The sequence below is a fragment of the Lissotriton helveticus genome, chromosome 1_1 (genome assembly GCF_964261635.1).
Source record: "Lissotriton helveticus chromosome 1_1, aLisHel1.1, whole genome shotgun sequence".
NCBI lineage: Eukaryota > Metazoa > Chordata > Amphibia > Caudata > Salamandridae > Lissotriton > Lissotriton helveticus.
The window spans coordinates 48,178,333-48,201,181 of record NC_136057.1 but is presented as its reverse complement, the minus strand read 5'-3'; the positions used below and the strand labels follow the sequence as shown (position 1 = coordinate 48,201,181).

General features: G+C 46.4%; 1 protein-coding gene across 1 annotated transcript in view; it reads right to left on the bottom strand.

The window, feature by feature from the left end:
* The window catches only part of LOC144758026 (uncharacterized), a 65,491-nt gene that overhangs the window by 17,489 nt on the left and 25,153 nt on the right, over positions 1-22,849 (bottom strand). The window contains exon 2 of the mRNA XM_078646407.1: positions 13,174-14,448. Within this exon, the coding sequence (XP_078502533.1) occupies positions 13,174-14,416 (1,243 nt within the window). The 5' untranslated portion in view covers positions 14,417-14,448. The remainder of the gene's footprint in view (positions 1-13,173; positions 14,449-22,849) is intronic.

Here is a 22,849-nt window from a genome sequence, read left to right as displayed (position 1 = left end):
CTATAGAAACAATAATTTAATTATACATTTGTGACAGGTCGAGTTTAAGTCCCATTGCTATGTTAACTAATGACAGAACCAAAGCTGATACCGAATACCATGAAAATGAATGTAAAGCTCTAAACACTGTATGAATGAACAAAGAGGATTATAATGAACCTGTTTTTAGTATGGTGCATTGGTGCACAAAAAATGCATCCTAAAAATGATTGCGACTGATGATGTAAAAAGGAGCAGGCAATGAGTATTGATTGTTTATCGCGGACCAATAGATGCAGATCTATGGAGATTAGGGCAGTTCACTTGAGGTAGACAAAGGCTTGTTGTTAAGCCACAACGCATCACTCCGACACTTGCTGAACACAAATTAAGCATCCAGGAGTACTGTCTTGGACCTCTTCTGTGGGGAGTTGAGGAAATACAAGTTACGAGTCTGCACACACACAGCGCAGTGGAAGTAGTTATAGTTAGGTCAGAGTTTCCATAGGAAGAGTGTTTTCGTATCACTAAAAACTTAAGACCCATTTGACTCAAGGCTAAAAGTAACATTATAGTTATGTGTTGAAATACTACAAAAACTAATGTTAAATAACCAAAACACTAATATTTACCAACTATAACCCAAACTAGAACTTGAGCCCCCGCCATGCACTGCTTATGACCTCATATATTACATCACAACTGACAATATTGATGACATCACTGATGACACCATACAGACATTATAACACCGTACTATTGAGTGTGTTGACTTTAAGTAATTCAACATGCTTGACAATTTTCTATTATCAACTTAAAGACTTCGGATGGATCCAGATTTTAAGTCCAGAGGTTGACAAGTATACGTTTGCTTCTGTAGGGCTCCTTGGGCTCAGCGCTAAGAAGATTAGTCAAATACACTGCACACGTTCTGGAGATCGGCATCACAGCTGCAACCTAAGGGCCATGCCTACAGCACTAGAATGAGATAAAACTCCTCTAAGTGGGACACCCGTACATGTTATATTATTCAATAATCTGTAATGCCTGAAAATCTTTAGTTAAGTTCTACAAATAAATATGCACAGCTTATAAAAGGTCTCTGGAACACTGTATCACAACTACTTAACTTGGGCCAGAAATCCAGGTTGTTAATGAATTGTCAACAGCTACTTTGGCCTTTTTCACAGATTTTCTTTTGAATGGGCGTTAAGCCACAACCTACTTTCAAATATACCTCTGTAACCCACTTCAGGTGCACTCAGCTATTACCTTTTTCAACATGGATTAATTCTTCCATCTGAACTTTAGTGATTTGAAAAGCATGCACAATATAGTTTTTAAAATTCGTATTTACACTTGTCTCCTGGGCTTACACTATTTTCATGCTATTGACTTCCACATGTACATTCAGTAATGTTATGCTGCATATGACTATGATGTCATCAGTGATGTCATCAGTAATGCTGTTTGAGAGCTCAAAAGTGATCTCATCAATGATGTAATTTAACATATCATGATTGATGTAATATGTGACGGTATAAGCAGAGTATGGTGGAGGTACAGATAACAGTTAGCTCAGAAAATTATACCTGGCGAACTTCAGGTTTGTTTTTCGTTCCTTTTTACCTTGTTTCGACACCTAACTAAGACAGAGAGAAAGAGAGAGATAGGTTCGGGGTGATTCGTCAAGTAGGGACCAAGAAAAGGTGACTGGGGGAGGGGGCTCCCAAAACACGTTTTCCCCATGCAAATTCCCATAGGATTTTCGACAGGACTACAGCCCAAACCGCTGAACGGAATTACACCACATTTGGCAAAAATCTAGATCTTGGTCCAGAAAGAGTTCTTTCTAATTTGGTGTAAATCTGTTGAGTAGTTTTGGAGTTCTTTAAGAAAAACGATTCATGTATATCTTGGGAGCGGATCCACGCGCCAACAGCAAAGCTGTGATTGTCTGGCTGGAAACCGTGAGAAAAGTTGCAGCCGCCATTTTGTGAATTGGGACATGGGTTTCGGGGTGGAGCAATAAAGTGTAAATAGGATATGAGGGATCAGGATAGAGGTATCCTGATCCCATGGGACTGAAGAAGGGGTCTGTGGGGGACCCCTCTTGGGAAAGAAATTACCCAAAAACATTGTATTTTTGCCGCAGGAGGATCCACCACGCCGCTCAGCGCGCACCTCGCGTGAATTGGGGGAGATCCGCGGATCCAGAGCCTAATTAAAACAAGCGTTGGCACAGACAATAGGCATTGCTGTTTGGACCAATAGGCTTTACTAATGCTGGGCAGCATAGACTAAAAAAAGTTACTTAAAAAAATGGATCTTCACATTTTATTTTCTCTTCGCTCAACAGGAAAAGCTTAGAAACAGCTGTTTGGGGTATTAAAAATAATTCATTTTCAGGCAAGCAAATCAGACTTTGCAACCCCTGCTTTTATTGCATTTTCACTAAATTGCTACTTTCCTAATTATTTTAAAATAAAGTGCTAAATCCACAAACCAAGAATTATAAATAAGCCTTTATTTTGACAGGAGGATATTCTTCTCGTTTGCTGGAACTAACCTGTTGGACTTGGCCCTGCTTGGTCATCCCGAATTTTTTTTGCCTTTCCCCTAGCCCTTTCGCTGTGATGGAATTGGTGGGTTCAGGATGTTGGCCACTTTGGCGCTGGTTACCAGTGCAAAGTGTGTGTGCTTTCTGCCTTACATAGTTATATTAGGAACTCCTCCTCCTCCCCCATGGTAGGAAATGTATATGCCATGCATGGTGTGAGAGGAAAATAATAAATGCTGTGTAATAGCGTACGCACCTTTATTTTCACCATTGCAGAAATGTCACTTTTAAAATGAAATGAAAATGAAAATAAGATTTGTAAAGCGCTACAGCTGCCCTCAGGCGTCCAGGCGCTAAGACTAAAAGAGTGCCATCAGATGAAAAAGCAAGGGTTCTAGTTACTGAAACAAAAAAGTTTTAAGCTGCTTCCGGAAGCTGGATAGATTAGGGCTGTTTCTCATGTGCAGAGGGAGGGTGTTCCATAGCTTTGATACATTATAAGAAAAGGAACGGCCTCCTGCTCTGGCTCTGAAGATTCTAGGAGTCTTAGCCAGAAATGCAGACGAGGAGCGAAGCACTTTATTGGGCAAATAAGGGGAGATCAGGGAACGATTGATTTCTGGGCCCATTTTCCAGAGAGCCTGATGAGCAACGCACAGAGATTTAAACTTTACTCTGTCCCTGACTGGCAGCCAGTGCAATGTTCTTAGCCCAGCTTTTATTGAAGTTCTTCGTGGGACTTCAATTAATGCACGAGCTGCACAATTTTGAGTGCGCTGAAGTTTTTGTAGGGTGTAGTCCGGTGCTCCAAGATAAAGGGCGTTACTAAAATCCAGGCGAGATTGAACGAGGCCCTGTATAAGTATCTGCCTGGCCTCAAACGGAAGAAGGGGAAAGATTTTTTATATCACTCTAAGGAGGCCAAAGCAGATGGCCGCCACCTTGGTAGCCTGTATATTGAAGTTCAGCGACTTGTCTAGCCATACCCCCAGACTTTTGATTTTATATCTGGGGCAGGGACCGCACCCATGCTCACGGGCCATAACAGCCCCAAAGTGGAAGGGGCTGCCGTGCCCAAGAGCATGAGCTTGGTCTTGTCGTCATTGAGCTTCAAACAGGAGCTCATCATCCAGCTCCTCACCTCCTCCAGACACACTGCTAGATTAGGCGGCGACTGGAGGCCACTCTTCTGCACAAGGGAAACCACCAGCTGGGTGTCGTCCGCATAGGAAATGATTTTAATACCATGCGGACGAACAATCCCAGCCAGCAGCCTCATATATGCATTGAAGAGCGTAGGGCTCAGTGACGAACCCTGAGGAACTCCACACCCCAGAGGCCTGCTCGACGAGACGGATGTGCCGTCAAGAACCTGGAAGGTTCTATCAGTTAGAAAAGACTTGAACCAAACCAGGGCTTCTCCGGACACTCCTAGGTCGGCGAGACGGTTCATCAGAATTTTATGATGTACCGTGTCAAAAGCGGCACTCAGATGGAGGAGGATCACTGCCACTGACCCCCCCCCCCCCCGATCCAAGATCCGCCTCGCCTCCTCTGTCACAGCCAATATAGCAGGCTCTGTCCCATGTTTGGGGCGAAAGCCCGTCTGGGAAGCATTGAGGAGATGATTTTCCTCGAGGAACTTCGTCAAGATGGTATTAATGTGCTTCTCCAAGATCTTAGTTGCCTATGGGAGCAGAGAGATCGAGCGGCAGTTACTGGGGTTAGCTGGGTCAAGGGCAGGTTTTTTCAGCAAGGCCCGTACCATTGCATGCTTCCATGCCACAGGTACCGTCCCACTCAGAATGGAGGAGTTCAACAACTCCATGAGAGTAGGGAGAATAGTTTTGCTGGCCAACACCAGTGGGCCCGGAGGAGCAGGGTCGCACGGAGAACCAGATTTTATTTGTTGTGCTAGAGACTCCAGAGTTTCCAAATTCAACAAGGGGAAGGAATCTAGCTTATTTTGAGGGGGAATTACTATATCCAGGGCCGAATCAGAGCATGGGGGGTGGGGTAGTTCAATGACTTGGTCTGGAAAGGAGAGGTAAATTTTATTAACTTTCTGAAGGAAAAAGTCCACCAGCTCGTTGCATCTAGAAGAGGAGTTACTGTTGTCTGCCGCGAGCGGGGGGTGGGGGTGGGAGGGTGGGTGGTTTGTCAGAGAATTAACTATCCGATATATTTCTTTGGGCTTAGATTTAGCCATTATTATTTTATCATTATAATAGGCTGCTTGTGAGGTTTTTATTGCAAGTTTATAGTTCCTAATAGCATCCCTGTAAGTGGCTTTATCAGTGGGGTCATAGGTCATGCGCCATCTCCTCTCTAATCTTTTGCAGGAGCGCTTTTTATCCCTAAGTACTTCTGTGCACCACGGTGCTGATTTACTCTGTCTCTTTGACCCAGATAAGTACGAAGGAAGAATCAAATCTAATGAGGAGGTGATCCAGTTATTGTATTCGTTATTATTAGCCGATGGGTCATGGGAGAGTAGAGGTCTAGTGGTACTAAGGACCTTCGTCCAACTGTCTTCCGAGAGTTTGGACCACTTTCGGATTTTCCAGGATGTGAACATTGATGGTGGAGGTTTACTTGTGGTCCAAGTGAAGGCTATCAAAAAGTGGTCCGACCATGGTAGGCAGCTCATAGTGCCCACTTTAAGTTGATCGCAGTTACTAAAGATCGGGTCTAATAGATGGCCTTTTTCATGCGTTGGAGAGGGAACTAATTGCTCTAATTGGATGGCGGCTAAACTTGACATCATCTCTAGAGCCGTGGGGTCCGAAAGACTATCAAAATGAACATTAAAATCTCCAAGTAAAGTAAAATTTGAGGGAGAGGTAACCAAATCTGAGGTCACCGACAAGAGAGATGTGTTAAATTGTCCGATGGTTCCAGGGGTGCGATAAATAAGAATGCCAGTGAAACTGGTGTTAGGGGAAAACTCGATCACGAAAGGCAGACTTTCGCAATCCTCAATCTCCTCCGTCAGGCAGCGGCAAACAAAGCTGTCTTTATAAATAATCGCAAGCCCACCGCCTTTACCCTGAGGTCGATCTGACCGCACTATCTGGTAACCAGGAATAATGGCCTGCACCAGATCCGGCTGAGAGTCTTGACTCAGCCATGTTTCGGTCAAAAAGATCACATCCGGAGTATGTTCATCTAAGAGCAGGGAGATTTCTAAGCAATGCTTAGGAAGAGACCTACGGTTGAGCAGAAACATGGAGTAATCCTTTACCTCAGACCTGGTGGTAATAGTAATGGATGCAATTTCTGTCTGCTTGTGCCGCCTGCCTGAGTTGGGTTGGCTGTCTAGTGTTTGAAGTGACAAGGTGCTCTACACTTTCTCCACAGTGGAAGAGGAGGCTGGAACTGCCAGGGACCTTCTATAAGCTTCCAGCTCTTTCTGGTAGATGGGAAGATATATGTAGAGCAGTAGAGATGCCATGTGCTCAGACTGAGGGTGGACTGGAATGAGAGGGGACACTCTGCCAGGATGTACCGCCGCAAGAGCCTGTGTGCTGGCCCCTGAACCCATCTGTACCGCTCTGCTGTCCACAAGGCCAGTGAGAGCCTTTGCTGGAGTGAAGACTGCTAAGTCAGGAGGAGTGCCACTTTATGGGAGAGGATTGCTTCGAGGAGCTGCTGTCCTGTACGGATGAGTGCCCACTGTCTGCTGATCTTGCCCAGCCTGGCCTGCCTGCTCTGCTGTCCTAGCGCCTCATGAGCGCTATACTTTGACTGCCTGCACTCAAGGAGGTGAGGAGCGTGGGCGCTACTCCCACGGGTGGGACCCCATACTGTGAGTCACCTAGCGCCTGGTGAGTGCCATATTCGAAGTGACTGTACTGCTCTGCCTGCACTCCAGTGTCTGGTGGGGACTGTTTTCCTGACTACCAGAAGAGTTACGCGATCTTCTGTCACTGAAGCTTCTAGTGGGGCCTAGTGCCTTGCAAGCGCTATATTCAAGGTGCCAGGTGAAGAGGAGCTGACGCCTGCAGTGCTGTGCTGTCAGAGTGCTATATTTCAATTCCCCTTCGCATTGACTGTGCTCTGCTTGCTGCCAAGGCGCTACAACTGTGCTCAGGAGAAGAGGAGCGGACGTCTGCAGCGCCGGGATTCTAAAGCGCTACGAGGGGATCTCACTGTGTTGGATTCCCCCCTGCCTGCTTGGTTGACAGTGGGCAGCTGCAACATATTAGGGGGCATTGTACTCCTCAGGAAAAGAGAGAGAGGAGTGGGAGACACTCCTGCCCTGCCCCAGTGCTTTGCGCACTTTGCTTTTGCTGTTTTTGCAGCCAGCCCTGACTTTGCGGGATATAGGGCATTTGAGCCCCGGAGAGAGGCCAGTTGGCCTGGGGCCAGTTTCAGAGTGTTGTGCCCCTGATTGGGGCGAACTGTGTTTATGGTGGCGAAGCCTATTGCCCCATATGATTTCTTGCATACTATTGTTGCATAATGCATTTGTACCTAGGATGATAACAAATGCTTTTCCCTCCGGTTTGCAGTGCTGATTTTGGGCCACTGGTAATTTGAGAGCCCCCGAGTAGGGGCTCCCCAGGCGCAGTAGTGCCAGAAGCGAATCTGAAACTTTGGGGCAGGTATTCCAGGTGTATTTACATAAAGTGTACTGTTAACACCATCGCTGCTGATGATATCCTTCTCCTGTGCTGGGCCATAATAAAAACGGGTGTGGTCATGACGAGCTGAGCTCGTCATGAGCACCGAAGGGGTTAATGTTGCTCATGCCTAATGCATGTGGTTATATTGCTAATGGTTTCTTTCCCCCCTAATGCTTACAGGATGTTTGGGGGTTACTAGGGATGCACCATTATGCTAATGTTCTATCCTAATGTGCGCCATGATGAAATGCTTCATGTGTATGCCCCATTCTAATATGATTAGGCCCCATGTACCGCAGGAGGTGCCTTATGCATCTGCTAATGCTTAAGGTGATGTTGCCTAGCGTTTTTACCCTAATGAGAATGCTTCATGCCTACTATGTTTATGCCCACAGGTTGATGCCTAATGCATGCTTTTCCCACCTAATAGGTTATTCATACTGTTTGTATGCCTAATGCATTAATGCTGGCAATGCTTTTACCCTAATGCTACCTTGTGGGGGTCCTGCGTAAAGTGCCAAATCTATGGTGATTTAATGCTCCCATGGTTTAGGCCCCAGCTGAGTATGGTGTGCCTAATGATATGCAGAATATGCTCACCCGTTATGCCTAATGTATTCGTGTTTTCAGGTCCACTGTGACGGTAGGCCTAAGGTGTTGATTCAGGCTTTATGCCGGACCACTGTGTATTTTATGCCTAGTGCTAAGGGTTTCTTTTCCCCTAAGGCTGCAATGCTGGTGTTCTGCATACTATGCCTAACATGAGGTTACCATTCCAGGCTACGGCAACGATGATTTATGCCTGAAGTTATGTGTAATGTGTTTTCATGATTAATGCCTTTATGCTACTGTTTTTCCCTAATGCCTACGTGGCTGGTTTCATGTTTAGGCCTACCTTGACAAATGCTTAAAGTGATTTATGCCAAGTGCATGTCTACTTACCAGGAGGTACAGCCGGTGAGACGTTATTGCTTATGGACTTTCAGCTATCCTTGGACTTGTGATGGTCTGGCAGCGGCCCGATTGGCGCTGCCCTGTATATAGTCCCCCTGTGAATTATTCCCCGGTGCAGGCTGGCACAGTTTATCTGCACCTGTGATTCCCTTCTGATGTGTTTATTTTACAATACACATACTGTTTTTCACCTAACCTGGTGTGGAGTCTCTTTTTGTAGTGTGCCTTGTGTGTCGCCTGTGTGTGCTGCGATGATGCTATACACATTTCCTCCGGAGTTTGACCCGCTCTGCACCACACTACCCGTTTCTAACATAACCCCAGCGTATTTTTGTTTGTGCGACATGAAGTTGCTGCATGGGAGTGCGGTTTAACTGCAATGAAATATTTCTGTGGTTTGTTTTTGGTTCTGGCACGCCACAGCCATAAATGAAAGATAAAGAGAGAGGCAGAGACTGGGGCATTGAAAGAGGCAGACACCATCAGTGGAAGAGAGAGAGCGGAAAAGCAGAAAAGAGGCAGACACAGGCGCAGTGAAAAAGACAGAGATTCTGGGGCACAGAGAGAGGCAGAGACAAGGTATGGAAAGATAGAGATGAAAATTAGAGGAAAACATAGAGACAGACAGCAGAAAAGACCAACAGAGACGGGGAAAGAAAGATGCCATGGAAAACAAAGTCGAGTCTGAGAGGTTTGCACTGCTTTCGCAGTCTGTAATGGCAGATCTGCTAACATCGGGGTGGCACAAACAGAGCTTCAGGCCCTAATGATCCCTTTAATGGCCCTGCCTGGGTACCACAGGTACCACATACCAGTGACATATAAGCAGGTTAAAGTCCTTGCCAACTGGGGTTACCAATTCACATGTAACAGTTTTTGGGAGAGAGCACAGGCTCATGGGTCTGGTTAGCAAATCAAAGCCATCAGCATTGGGAAAAAAATGTGGGGGCGCGGGGGTGACCATACAAAAAGGGCACTGTCATATATCATCCTTTACCCATAATAGATGAAATGGTAACACTTGCTGGAGCAAAAATCTTCTCAAAATTGGATATGGCCTCAGGGTATCATCAAGGGCTATTGAGGAAGGAGTCAAGACATATGAGGACATTTGTGGCTCCTGATGGAGTAGATCAGTTTCACACGATGCCATCTGGTCTCGCCCCTGCAACAGCCATATTCCAAAGGAGGATGGCAGAGGAGGTGAATGGTTTCTCTGAAGTTTTGGTTTTCCAAAACAATGCTTTGATTTTCGGCAAAGATTTAGATAAGCATATGCGTACACTTAGAATATCTTGAGAGCCTTCCTGAAAAGAGGTTTGAGATTTAAAAAAAAAAAAGATAAATGTATGATTGGTTGAAAATGTTGGGCATGTGGTTTCAGCTAAAGAGATTTCACTATGGCCAGACCGTTGACAGTAACTGAAATACTTGCTCCAAAACACTGTGACCAACAACTTGAGTTTAAGGGAATTGCGGGAGGGATGGGCGGAAATAGAAGCTAGGAGGCTTTAGGAGTTTATCAATTGTTCTGGTTTATTTGTAGTTTGTAGAGAAAATCATGAGTTCTTCTTGAGCTGCTGTCCTGGCGGGTGATCGGAGAGTCTCTTCTGGTGTGTGTTCCTGTATCCTGGTGATTCCTGATATCCCCTTTGACTGTCCGTCCCCCAGATGGCTTGAAAGGATAAGAACAAAAAAGGATGGTGAGACTCGGATTCTCAGAAAAGTCTTAGGTCAGGAGATGGGATCGTGTCCGTCACCACGCCACGTTGTTCATGAAGAGGGGGTTAACGCCTAATTAACGTGGCCCTCCCCCGTGTAGGTAATTCAAGCCGAGTCACTCAGGAGTTATAGGAAGAGAATCACCAGAGACGAGTATTAGCCAAAGACATCTGTAAACGGTGAAAGAAAAATAAAGGCAGACCCCAAGGAAATATCCTCATGAAAGAAAAGAAAATATGTGGCTTACTTTGGCGCAGTACAACCACCCCTTGACTTCCTCCCTGTACCTCAATATGCTCTCCGCTGCTAGCTTGATGCCCTCACTTCGCCCGGTTCACTCACCGTCCTAGCTGCAGCTCTCCTTGGGGAGGTGGGGATCCACCAATCCTCGCTCCACTCCTCTTCTTCGTCCGGGTTATCATTGCCGTCGTCATCCCGTTTTCTCAACGTTTCTTCCCTCTTCTCTCCTCTGGGATCCTGCTAATACAACTCGATGCACACTCCGCGTCTTCCGTCTCCGCCTTTTCTTTTCTTGTCAGCCTTCCTGATTGGTCCTTCTCCATAAAGCCACCTCCTTCTTCATGCAAGGAGGAGGTCGGGAGCAACGGGTGAACCCTTGCGGTCCCCTGGCTTTCCGTGGTATCTCTGGTTTTCAGGACCGGTAACGGGGGTTCAGGGCCCTACTCTCGGGGTCCTCCTCACGGGAATGTATGCATTTTATTCAAAATGTACTGAAAATGTTCCGGTGATTGCGGAACCACTTCACAACCTTTTCAAAAAGAATGATTTAGGGATTTGGGGACAGGAAGGTGCATTTGCCGAGATTAGGGGAAACTGCTCAATGCAGCACTTCTGAGTCCATATCTACCAGGCAATGAGTGCTCTATCACTGATGATACTGGTAGCATTGGCAATGGCGCTGTAGTGACTCAAGGTAAAGAAAATGAGGAATGTGCAATGGCATCACACACACTGCAACCATGTGAACGTAAATACTCGACCATTGAGGGTGGGATGTAGGACTGCATGAGGGCAACTTAAAAGTTCAAGTCATCCTTATGTGGGGCCAAGTTCAGAATATGAACAGATAATAAACCTCTTTTGAATGGTATTAATGTGAACACCAGCAGGCTACTGCCAGGTAGGTGAGGTTAAGTTTGAAACTTTTGAAACATCATTTTGAGGTTGAACACACTGCAGGAGAGAGGAACAAAAATACTGATTGCTGGCCCCGACTGCCCTGAGGGCAGGAAGATGTGGAACATGAGAACAAAGAGAATGACTGTGAGGATAAGGAATGTACTGCAGCAAGTATTTGTTGGCCGGGTAAAAACTGTCTGTGTGTGTGTGTGGGATGAAGATTCTATTTTATTGAAAGTGATTCATTTCATGAGGAAAGAATGGCCAAAAGAAAAACGATTTGTTGTGAAAACTGCAGACCAATAGCAAATGTCATACTGTCAGAGGTGAGACATTTAGCTGTGATATCGAAAAACAAACGACTGACAATGCAATACTGGTCGCCTGCCATCGACAGGGATGTGGAAAAATTCATTAGAGAGAGTTACCAGTTGTTTTCAAAATGATAAAACACTGATATACACAGTTCTGCTTATGACAGAAGTGGGTTTCCCTGACAGTACGGGACCATGAATGTAAGGATTTTTTTAGGTCTGTTTCAGATGGTTCCTGTGCATCAGAAATTTGCCATTGTGCTTGTGGAGTACGTCAAATTGGTTGCAAGTACGGTTTGTACGAGTAAGAGAGAGTTTTCTGGGTGAATTGGTTTCGGATAATGGTGGAGGGAGATGAAGCAGTATTTGAATGGAACTGGTATCAAGCATAAATGTGCTAGTCGTCATCACCCACAGAGTAATGACCAAGCAGAGAGGATGAACAGATTGGTCAATCAGGGCTTTTTCATGGCCGGTATCAAAGTGGAAGATGCTGTCAGGCTATGCTTACAGCTTATCGCAACACACTGCACGGCACCATCTTGTGCAGAGAGGCAGAAACTTGCATGATTTGGACTTCGTACTATGCACTGAAGTGTCTAAAGAGGGGCTAAGACACAATAGCTATCTAAAGAAGGAAGAAAGATGAATTGACCTTCAAAAGATGCATGTAATATTGTAAAGCTATTGTTCGCATAAACATGATCACAGAGGCAATAATAAACGTATGCAATCATATTACTCTGGAATGACTGGGGGAATCAGATGCCGAATTTCCAGAGTAATTCCACAAATCTCAGAGCCAAATTTCCACAGTAATTCCACATATCTCAGAGTAATCACCATTTACTTCACCCACCCTTCAGCAGAGTTTCTTTTATTGCTGATATTGCCGACTTAGAGAGAGTTAAAAGTGAGGGTAATGTAATAGGAGACATTATGGAGACACAGCTGAGGCCTTATAATGGGGCCCATATTAGATAAAATAAACATAATAAAATCTATCACCCTATCATGTATACTGTAATACAACTAACCCGGCTTGATATTCAGAACACCTTGTACTGTGCACCTAACCCTACAGACCACACTTAATCTTGAAACCTCTTTGACCTTGTACGTTGTTCTACACGATGAAGTATGATATAATACAACTGGCCCTCTCTGACCTGCAGGCCCCCCAGTTCTATGTACATGTACCTACACACCACAGAAATAGACCACTTCTTACCGAAGGCTCTGGGGTGCAGCGGACCTTACCCCACCCATCCCACCACTACAGACCTGACTTACAGATCACCTTTCCTCTTCACACTGCCTTCTTCCCCTTTTATGCGGCAGACCCTGACTGACCCAGAAATCCTCCTACAATCTGTGCACTCACACATCACATAGATCCAGTCCCATCTCTAAAGTGCTTTAGTCTGCACTAGCAACAAAAAAGGGCAATTTTACTCTTGGTGAATAACACCTCACTTTCATCTCACACTTAGGGGATGGTGAGTATCGCGGAGCTTGGATTGAAATCACAGATTCTGCCACATAATTCCTCAGAGGTCCTGAGCCCGGAATGGGGCGTCTCATGCGCGTACCATATTTCAGGTCATTTTTCATGTGCAGAGTCCCAATTCTAGCCTATCACTGAACGGGAAGGCGAAACTCCTTTGCGAAAATAAAGGAGATACCAGGTACATAACCGCTTCTGGTGTACTCAAGGCCCCCAAAGATACCACTCCACACAACTCAGATTTGGCCCCCCTGCAGGTCTTACTAAAAATCTGGAAAGATCCACTTTGGAGATATTTTATGTTACATTCCCTCAGAACTGTACAAGTTACTCGCCATTCTGCATGTTCATTTAGTACGAAACAAATACCTGGGATGGCTTTGAGCAGCAATCCATCTGCGTCTGTATTTCCTCTCTCAAATGGGTCTCTAGCGATAGCTCCATCAGTATCAGGAGCATTCTGTGGCAGGAATGATGAGGCTCCAGATGGGCCCTGCGCATCAGCACATGTTGGTTGTAGGTCAGAGTTCTCATGTCGGTTCTCAGGGGCCAGTGGTTCTTGCTTGTAGTTCTGATCGTAGTCCTCAGGACTCAGTGGTTCTAGCTTATAGCCGCGATCTGGACTGAGTGCCTCAAGGTGCATTGGTTCGGTCTTGCAGTTCTGATGTGGTTCATGTGCACCAGAGAGCACCTGCAGGCATGTGTTGAGCTGCAGACTCTGGTCTTCTTGAAATGCTGGTTGTCTGCAGAGGTTTTGCCGTTGACCGTCACCCTCAAACCACAACAACTCTTGCTTTAGGAGTTCACTTGGTCCCTCCCCATCTGGGAGCACTGGTTGTCTGAACTGGTTTTGCTGTAGCTCATGTCCCTTGTGAAACAGTGGCTGAGGGCAGACGTTCTGTTGTGCGCCCCAACTATCTGCATACAATGGTTCTTTCTTCATGTGTTCCTCTGGTTCTTGTTGCATGCAGTGGTCTTGCTGTGGTTCATGGCCATCAAACACTGGTGGAAGACCTGGGATAACTTGAGCATCTGGAGGAGGGCACCTGAAGCCAGTATAGTCCTGCTGTGGTCCAGGGCCATCCAGAGACAGAGGTTGGAGGCACTGGCTCTGCTGTGGTTCATGCCCATGAGGAGACAGAGGTTGAAGACACTGATTCGGCTGTGGATCACGACCAGGTGAAGATGTAGATTGAGGGTACTGGTTCACCTCCTTGGCCCTGACTGAAAGATTGATCGGAGGGGACCTGCTGAGAGGACAATCTCCAACCATCAACGGACTGACCCCCTCCAAAGACACTGCCCCATTTTCAAGGTGATCTAGACTCTTTTCTTTCCAGATTTGCTCCATGAGCCCAGCGACTCTTGACGGCATGTCCTCTAGGGTATTCTGCAATTTGTCCAGTTTGGCTTCCAACTGCTCCAACATAGATAAAAGGATCATGTTAGGCAGGTTTCCCGATAGCGGTTCCATCTCACAGTCCCTCTGAGCATCAGTTTGGGATCTTGAAGACGGCCCATTATGGATAGGAGAAGATGGGAGCGTGGATCTTACGGGTTCAGGTGAACTCTGCACTTCTTCTTTTTGTCTTCGAACCTGCCTTTTCTCCATTCTGAAATTCTGATGTTCAAGTCCTCAGGTGTCTGTGAAGGGAAGAAAATAGAAAAGACAACACATTATCACAGGACAATTAGGTCAAAATACTCCTTCCTGTCTCACCACACGTTGTTTAAGCTTTAAGTAAAAATTATTCAGTCCAGCTAATGGCTCGAAAGAACTAAATTGTCTCAAGGTCAGGCGGTCCTTGAGGACATCAGGGGTTACCCTCCTACACATCTAAACCCGCTCAGTGCTGCCCTTACGTGATATGGTGAGATTTCATGCAGGTCCGCTCTGCCCTGCCAGAGAGGACTCCCTATCCAGAGCTGATCTGTTAAGCTTCAAAATTTATCAGCATGACCTCATCAAATCTAACCCTATAATTTAATGGACTTATTACGTTTTTGTAATTCTTTATTTTTTTTAAATTAAAATGTGGTAAGCATTACCATAATAGATATTCCCTATGATATTGAGCCTTGAGAAATAATAGATTTAAACTCCCAGATAAAAATACACATTTTCTGGTCAGGAATTGTGCTACCTAGGTCACGTAATCTCTGCTAATGGGGTCTGCCCCAAAGATGAATCAATTAAAGCCACACAAGAAATACCTAGACCCATAAAGAAAGAAGAGGCACTCACGTTTTTGGTGAGAAACTTTCTATTCGCAGTTTGTACCTAATTTACATGTGCCATGTGAGCCCTGCTGAGGAAGGGTGCAGACTATGTGTGGAGTAGGGAATGCGAGAAGAATGTGCAGATGTTAAGGAGAGTCTTGTGAATGCTCACAATCTACATAGCTTTGCCCCATTGCGTTGTTACGGACGCCAGAGACAAGGGCCCAGGAGTGGAACTGAAACAGCGGCATGATCTGAAAGCAAGCCATTATTGCCTTTGCATGTAGGGCTTTGCCGGAGCCTGAATGTAGACATTCCACTACTGAGAAGGAGGCATTGGCCATGTTTTGGGCTCTCAAAATAAACATTCTTGTGGAGTGTAGGAAACTGTAAGTAGAGGATGTTCGACTAGTCCAAACTGGACCCAATCTATGCAGCTGCTACAAGGTACCTGCTTTCTAGTGTCAAATAAGAGGCAATCTCTTTCAGGTTTTTAATGTGATGCATGCACAATGGCACAACTGACAGAACTTGCCAGACCGAGAAAGAACTGTTGATCTTTACTTTCAAGCTCTACACATTTTGAGCAAAAAGTGGAAGAGCGCCCATCTCCGAAGGCAAGTAGGCATCAAGCCATAAGTCAGTATGGCCATTAACAAGCAGAACTTCTGTCTTCGCTACATTTCACTTTAGTTTATTGCAACCCAGCCACTGCCATAGGACAGGCATTGTTTGGTGGAATGTGCGTCGAGAAGAGAGTTAACTGTCTAGACACAGCAAGATCTGGGGGTCGTCAGAACACATAAATGCTTGAACACCTTTCTCAAGTAAAGCTTCAGCAAGTGGGATTACATAGCTGGTGAACAAATGGGGCGAGATTGAGGACCCACGGGTCACTCTGAAATTGCATGCAATGTGTTGGACGGAAAGTTGCCCAATCTGGCGACACATGTTCAACCTGTAAAGAATGATATGAACCTCTTTAGGGCCTAGCACCCGATGCCCAAAGCCTCAACATGCTTCACCAAGATGGAGTACTCAACTGTGCGAAGACAGCAGCGAGATCTAATGAGAACAAAGCGTCTGCTCCTGCTCCCATTTCAGCTCATCCATAATCGGTAGAGGCACTGTCTTTGTATTGTGTGATGGCCAAAATCATGCCCTAGTGTCCTTGAGAAAGTGGTTTTTCTACAAACCTTTCCACCAGCTAAGAGCAAAAGAAAGTAACAATATCAGTAATAACTTTTTAAAACCAAGGAATCTGGATTTGCTGTGGTGACTTTAAGAGTGGCAGGAACCATACCATTAACAACTAAGTGGGGAGTTACGGCAGAGGTACTGGACCAACTTAGAGATTCAGTTGTTTGAAATTTGTTACAGGATTGACGTTGTTCAGCTAACCAGATCTAGTCACCTCAAAAGGAAGTTGCAGAAGTCTCAGGGAAGAAAGTGGAGAGCTCCCTGTGTCAAATAATACTAGGTGCTGAAGTGGTCTCTACCAGGGAAAGGTACGTGAATCAATCTCCCCATTAAGGTTTTAATTTTGTTGTGTCACACAGTTGGTGCAACAGTGTGAGAGTGAATTATAAATTGAACGTTTATGTGAAGCTGACATACAAAGGGACACGGATGAGTTGGATGACAAGATGAAGTCATTGTAGGAGGCGACAAACAGATTCTCTGAGCTAGAGCAATAACCCCGCCACATAACTTAGTTGGGGAAAATAAATATAATATTTCAGTAAAGGAGGAGGACTTGAGAAGAGGTCCTGAAGGAATAATATCAGGATCGAGGAGTATATATGTTCGAAGACGGGGAAGACAAGTAAACCTGTTAGAGAAATGTTGCATACAATCCTCGACTAAAGATGAAAAATCCTGGGAATGACGAGGCTATGACACTATGAACGACTGGAAACAACTGCTTATCATCATGGGGAAAGGCCCTTTTAATGGAGCCCTAACAGAAAGAGCTGAGATTTCTTAGCTATTGTGCATAAAGGTTTCTATCCTATTAAGAGCACAGATGTAAGGAGTACGCATTTCTCTCTTCGTATTATCCAATGAGTGCCATGCTCTGAAAAAAACAGCACCTGCTTTCCACGTAAAACAGGCACAAGGCGAAGCACTTCCTCTTTATTTGTGCAAAATCCCTTCTTCTTTGTCATTCCTACACTGGTAATAATGTTTCTGGTCAGCTTGAAAGAAAAACCCCTTTAGAGTCACGTAATTCGTTGACCCTGTGCCACTGTAGAATTGTCCACATTACTCAAAGTATTTCTTACAATCTTCAATCGAATGGGAGCAGATTTGTCAAGATCGTTCAATACTAAAGAAGGCCTATCCTCAACAAGCTTTCATTCTCCTTCTTTAGTGGGTGCAGTATTAGTTGTACGTAGGGTCGGAAAATCCTAGCCTCCGCGACATTAATAGAGTTTAATTTTCTTTCTTGACAGGTCAGAAATATGGTTATGTTATGTTACCACATCTTGTGAAGTGCAACAGCTGCCCCAGCGACAGGGCGTCCCGGCGCTGACAGCAGAGCAACTGACATGTAAGGATGGAAGGGTGGAACTGAGGTAAGGACTATGGTGCCGGGAAGAGGTGAGTTTTAATGGCCTTCCTGTAGAATTCAGGAAGGCCATTAAAAGTCACCTCTTCCCGGATGTGAGCTGGAAGTGCATTCCAAAGGAGGGCTGCTCTGCTGCGAAAAGGGCGGCCTCCAGCGCAGACTTTCTGTGTTCAGGAGACCACTCCCAAGTGTTGACTGTGAGAAAAAATGGCATGAGGGAACATAAGGCAAGAGGAGGCTGGCCAAGATGTTAGTGGACGACAGTTTCAAGGCTTTAAAGGCGATGCATAAAAACTTGAATTCAATTTGCCTGGCTATAGGCAACCAGTGAAGGTGCAGGAAGGCGTTGGAAACCGGGCAGGACCTGTGTAGACCTAGCAGGGTCCTTGCAGCCGCGTTCTGTGCCCTTTGTAGCCTCAGAATTTCAGCCTTATTGGACCCTAGATACAGAGAGCAGGCATAGGCCAGTCTTAACTTTACAGACGCCTGAATGATGATCTGTTGTGTGGGTGCATCGGAGAAACCTAATAGGGGTCGAAGCCCCCGAAGTAGTCCAAAGCAGGTCCCTGGCACTTTTTGGTTTGGGCTCGGAAGTTGAGAGATGAGTCTATCCACACCCCTACATTTTTCACAACCTGCTTGGGGGGTGGGGGGGAAGCACTACCAGCATTCACACTACTGACCATGGTCCTTGCCCACCAGCAGCACCTCCGACTTGCTGGCATTCGACTGGAGACTGTTGGTGGTCACCCATTCAGCAACTGCTGCTAGGTCGTCCTGAAACTTGAGGGCGTCCCGCTCGGTGTTATTCGAGAACGCCACCACCAACTGTGTATCGTCGGCGTAGGAGACCATGGTCAGTCCTCTGCTCCCAGGGGTTGGACGTAAAGATGGAATAGCAGGGGGCTGAGGGAGGAACCCTGTGGTGTAAAAATGTAAAGCGACATACATGAACATTACCGGCGCCATCTTGCTTAGCGAGAGCCTCTGCGTGCGCGTAAGCGGCAACCATCTTAGACATCGCAGCCATTTCATACTCTGCTGGTCACCTATGTTTCACCCTGACCCCGCTGTCCTCCCCAGCGCCCTGACGAAGCACGGATAGATGTACTGGGGTTGGCCTAACGGCTAGGGTGGTCAACCTCGAATCTGGACAACTGGGTTTGAGTATCGGCAATGACGCTGGACATCCTGTGATTCTGGGCAAATCACTTAATCTCCCCGTGCCTAACAAAAATGAATGTGTCCTCATGTAATGCAACTGGTGCTATGTAAAGCGCTCTGATACCCGATTAGGGTCAAGTTTGCGCTATATAAAAACGCTGTAAATAAAAAATCCAAAAATCCAAAAAAAATAAAAGCTTGTCATCATGACAAAGCCCCGGAGTCACTTTCCGCCCTAAACCCGCTCGTCCTTTCATCCTCCGTACACGGGCAAGCCCTACTGATAACCTCACTCACTGCACCTGGCTGCTCAATCCGGTCCCAGTTGCTAACCGGCCCTTGCGGACATAAGTTTATTACCAACACACAGCAGGACTTGTTTCACTGCCAGAGATTTAATCAATGGCGCGAACCATTAGACCTGACCGATCCCACATGCCTTTTGATCCTGCCGAAATACCCAGCTGCGAGATAGCGATCACCTGTTAGATCTGGGTGGGGGACGCCTGCTGCTGGGTTTGAGTGGAAACCTGCTTGGGGCAGGAATTCCGAGGATGTTTAACCAACCAATAAACTGATGCAAATGTGTATAAAAGACCGAGCCACGGAGATGCAGTTAGAGCACCTCCCGAAGACATTCCGGTGTCCGAGTTGATGTGTTCTCCTCTGGAGAAATAAACCTGTTTCTTGCCTTCCAGTTTCCATCGCCTGCCTCGTTATTTGAGTAGATAAAAGAAAGTGAATCAGAGGTGTTTCCGCCGAGCAGCATTGGTAACCTTAAGAGAAATTGTTGCTTTTCACAATGGCAGCCCTTGTTTGATGAGGTGTTCACCTGACGCATATGCAGGGACTGTTACCACGAACGACTTCTCATGAAGAAAAGAGGCAAGCCACTCCAGTGCCGGACCAGTGATTCCTGCCTCCTCCAGGCCGCACAGCAGTATGGCATGGGACACCGCGTCAAACGCGGCGCTCAGATCCAGCAGGAACAGCACCGACGTTTGACCAGCATCTAGTGCGGACCAGAGTTGTTCTGTCACAGCCAGCAGAGCAGACTCCGTGCTCTGACCTGGTCGGCAGCTGTTCTGGGAGAGGTCCAGCATGTTATTCCTGGTCAGAAAGTCAGATAGGATGGAGTTAACAAAGGCCTCAGTGATCTTTGCCACCCAGGGGAGCAAGGAAATAGGACGATAGTTCTCTGGCTTGGCAGGGTCGAGTGAAGGTTTTTTAAGCAGGGGTATCACTTTGGCCTGTTTCCATTCCCTTGGCACAGTGGCCGTGGCACGTGACCCGTTTATCACCTGACCCATGGAGGATAAGATAGTAGGAAGCACTTTCCTGAATTGGTCTGGTTTGAGCTGGTCTGCTGGAGGTCCAGACTTGACTTTATTACACAGTGTTGGCAGCTGGTCGGCGGGGATAGGCGGAAAGATGTCTAAGGTATTCGCCTTTTTAGACCCCCGTGCTGCTTGCTTGCTACTATGTGTTGTTGGGAAGGACCTATAGATGTTATCCACCTTCCTAACAACGAAGGTGGCAAGGTCCTCACACTGCTCATTGGACTTGATGGTTGGCCCAGCGGCAGTCTGCTGGGATTGAAGGCTAGAGAGTATTGAGAACACGCTCTTTGCAGGGTTATCACTTTCGCAGATTTTATTGGCATAAAATGCCGCTCGGGCCAATTGAATGGCCTTGAGGTACCTCTTAATCGCCACCCGGTAAATGCCCTTCACGGCTGGATTGAAATCCCTTCTCTATATACGCTCCAGGCGCTTGCAGCTCTTGCGCACATTGGCCAAGTCGCCTTGGTCCCATGGTCTAGTTTTAGTTTTGTGGTTAATAGACCCTTTCTCAGGGATTAGGCTGTCTAACGGTTACCTGATCCAGTCCGAGAATACCCTGTATGCCTTGTTGGCGTCAACCGGCAGCCTCGGCCAGGTAACCGAGAGGTGTTGTTCCCAGTTCAATTTGTGCCATGGACGTTTGAGGGAGACTGAACGAGCCGGGGTTATACCCTGGAGTGACATATGGACTAGGTAGTGGTCTGACCATACCATGGGGATGGGCGTGTGCACTGTAAGTGAGGGTATGTTCGTAAAGACTGGGTCTAACAGGTGTCCGGCAATGTGCGTCAGACCCGATACCAATTGCACAAGCTGACAAGCCGCAAGATCAGCTACAAAGTTAGCTGTGTCTATGTCATCATAATTATCCAGATGGAGGTTCAACTCCCCAGTGATGGTAAAGTTAGTGGCGTTAACTACTAATACGCTGACCGTCACCATGAGGGCAGACCTGAAGTCAGTGGATGGCCCTGGGGGCCGGTATTCCAGGAGCCCCGACATCATGTAGTTGGGGTTCAGTGAGATCTTAAAGTGTGCACATTTGCATCCGGTGACACCTGTTTTACAAAAGTACAAGTGTAGCAAGATTTAAAAATAATCTCGATGCCCCCACCTCTGTACTCCCTATTTAAAGTAAGGATGCAGTAGCCAGAAGGGAGCGCAAGGCCTGGCTCGGCTATCATGGCATCAGAGAGCCACCTGTCGGCAAGGAAGAGCAGGTCAGGGGAGGTGTCCTCTAATAGGTCATGGACATCAGCGAAGTGTTTGGCTAAGGAGCGACAGTTCAGATTGAGGATGCTAAGATGATTACTGGGATGGGGAGGTAGCAGCGTGGGGACTGGGCTAGTACAGTACTGAAGCGGCACTGTATACAGCAGAATGGGCCCTCAATGGCATCCCCATAGGAGTGTCTACAATTGCTCACCGAGTTCCTGATTTTTAGGAGGTCATTCCGAGCGTAGAAGAGCCTATCTCTAGTGGGGGAGGCAGCATGTCTGCCGTCGAGTTGGCTTGGCGCGCCATTGGTGTGCCAGCTGCGTGCTTCAGCGACATCGGCCCCTTTTTACTGGGCTTGTGCCGAGTTTTGAGCAACTAGACCGTCTCCTCACCCAAAATGGCAGAGGAGCGTGGCACACAGGAAGTGGGTCTCCGCCATTCTCAACTCCCTCCACACAAACAGCCCGCTCATGGCTGGTGGTGGACCGGGGAAGGATTGGCAGATTTTAAGTCCCAGATACGGTGAGTGCAGATAGGGAGAAAGCAGCGAGTAATTTGTGCAATTTGCATAAGTTTTTAAAAGACAGATTATGGCAGCGAGAAAATACAGGTCAAGCACAGACTCTGATGCCAAAGATTTAAAAAGCACTCAAGGTCTCTCACACACACACACACACACACACACACGCACACACACACACACACACACACACAAGTTAAAACAGAACAGCTTCCTGCAACCAGGCAGTCCTACACGTCAGTTAAATGCTGCGAGCAATAATGACATTCCTTCTTAGGACCGTAGACTCTGATTATGCAAGTTTAAAGTTTTTAGCCACCAGTGGTGCCACCACCATCACTGGTTTTAAGTAGAATTTCTTTAAGGTGGAGTCCAAGGACCAGGCTGTCGCCCTCAAACTATCCTCAAGACGGCTACCCAAGGTATAGGCCTTTGATGCCATCGAACCCCTCACCGAGTGCAACTAAAAGCTAGAGACACCGATTCCATCCTTGGCCATATTCCACCGAAACCATTGTGCATTTGTTGCTGGGGGAACCGGCTTCAATGGTTTCTTGATTGCAGTGAGCAGCTGATTTGTCCCAGGGAGTCTCACCTCCACTGTTATGGTCTCAAAACCTCGTAAACAATTTACTATGCACAAGTTATGCACAATTTAGGAATGCCTGGCAATGCCAGATATTCAACTATCATAGTGTGCGATTTGGAATTTCTTGACACTGTGAAGGTAACTACTTCCAGTGTGTACACTCTGAAAAAAATATCCAGGGCTCTGACATCAGAGACCCATTTACCTAATATAAGACATGACAAAGTAGCTATTTTACTCAACTATTACTTTCTGGAAAGAAATTGGTTGTCCTGCCAAGATTCCAAGAAGTGCAGAACCACATTCATGTCCTACAACTGTGAATATCTAGGTTAGGGGAGGAAGTGAAAGTCTGATTTCTCTGAGAAGTCTACATACCGGAGGATGAGTTCCCTGTAACCTTCCTTGCCATGAAGTGG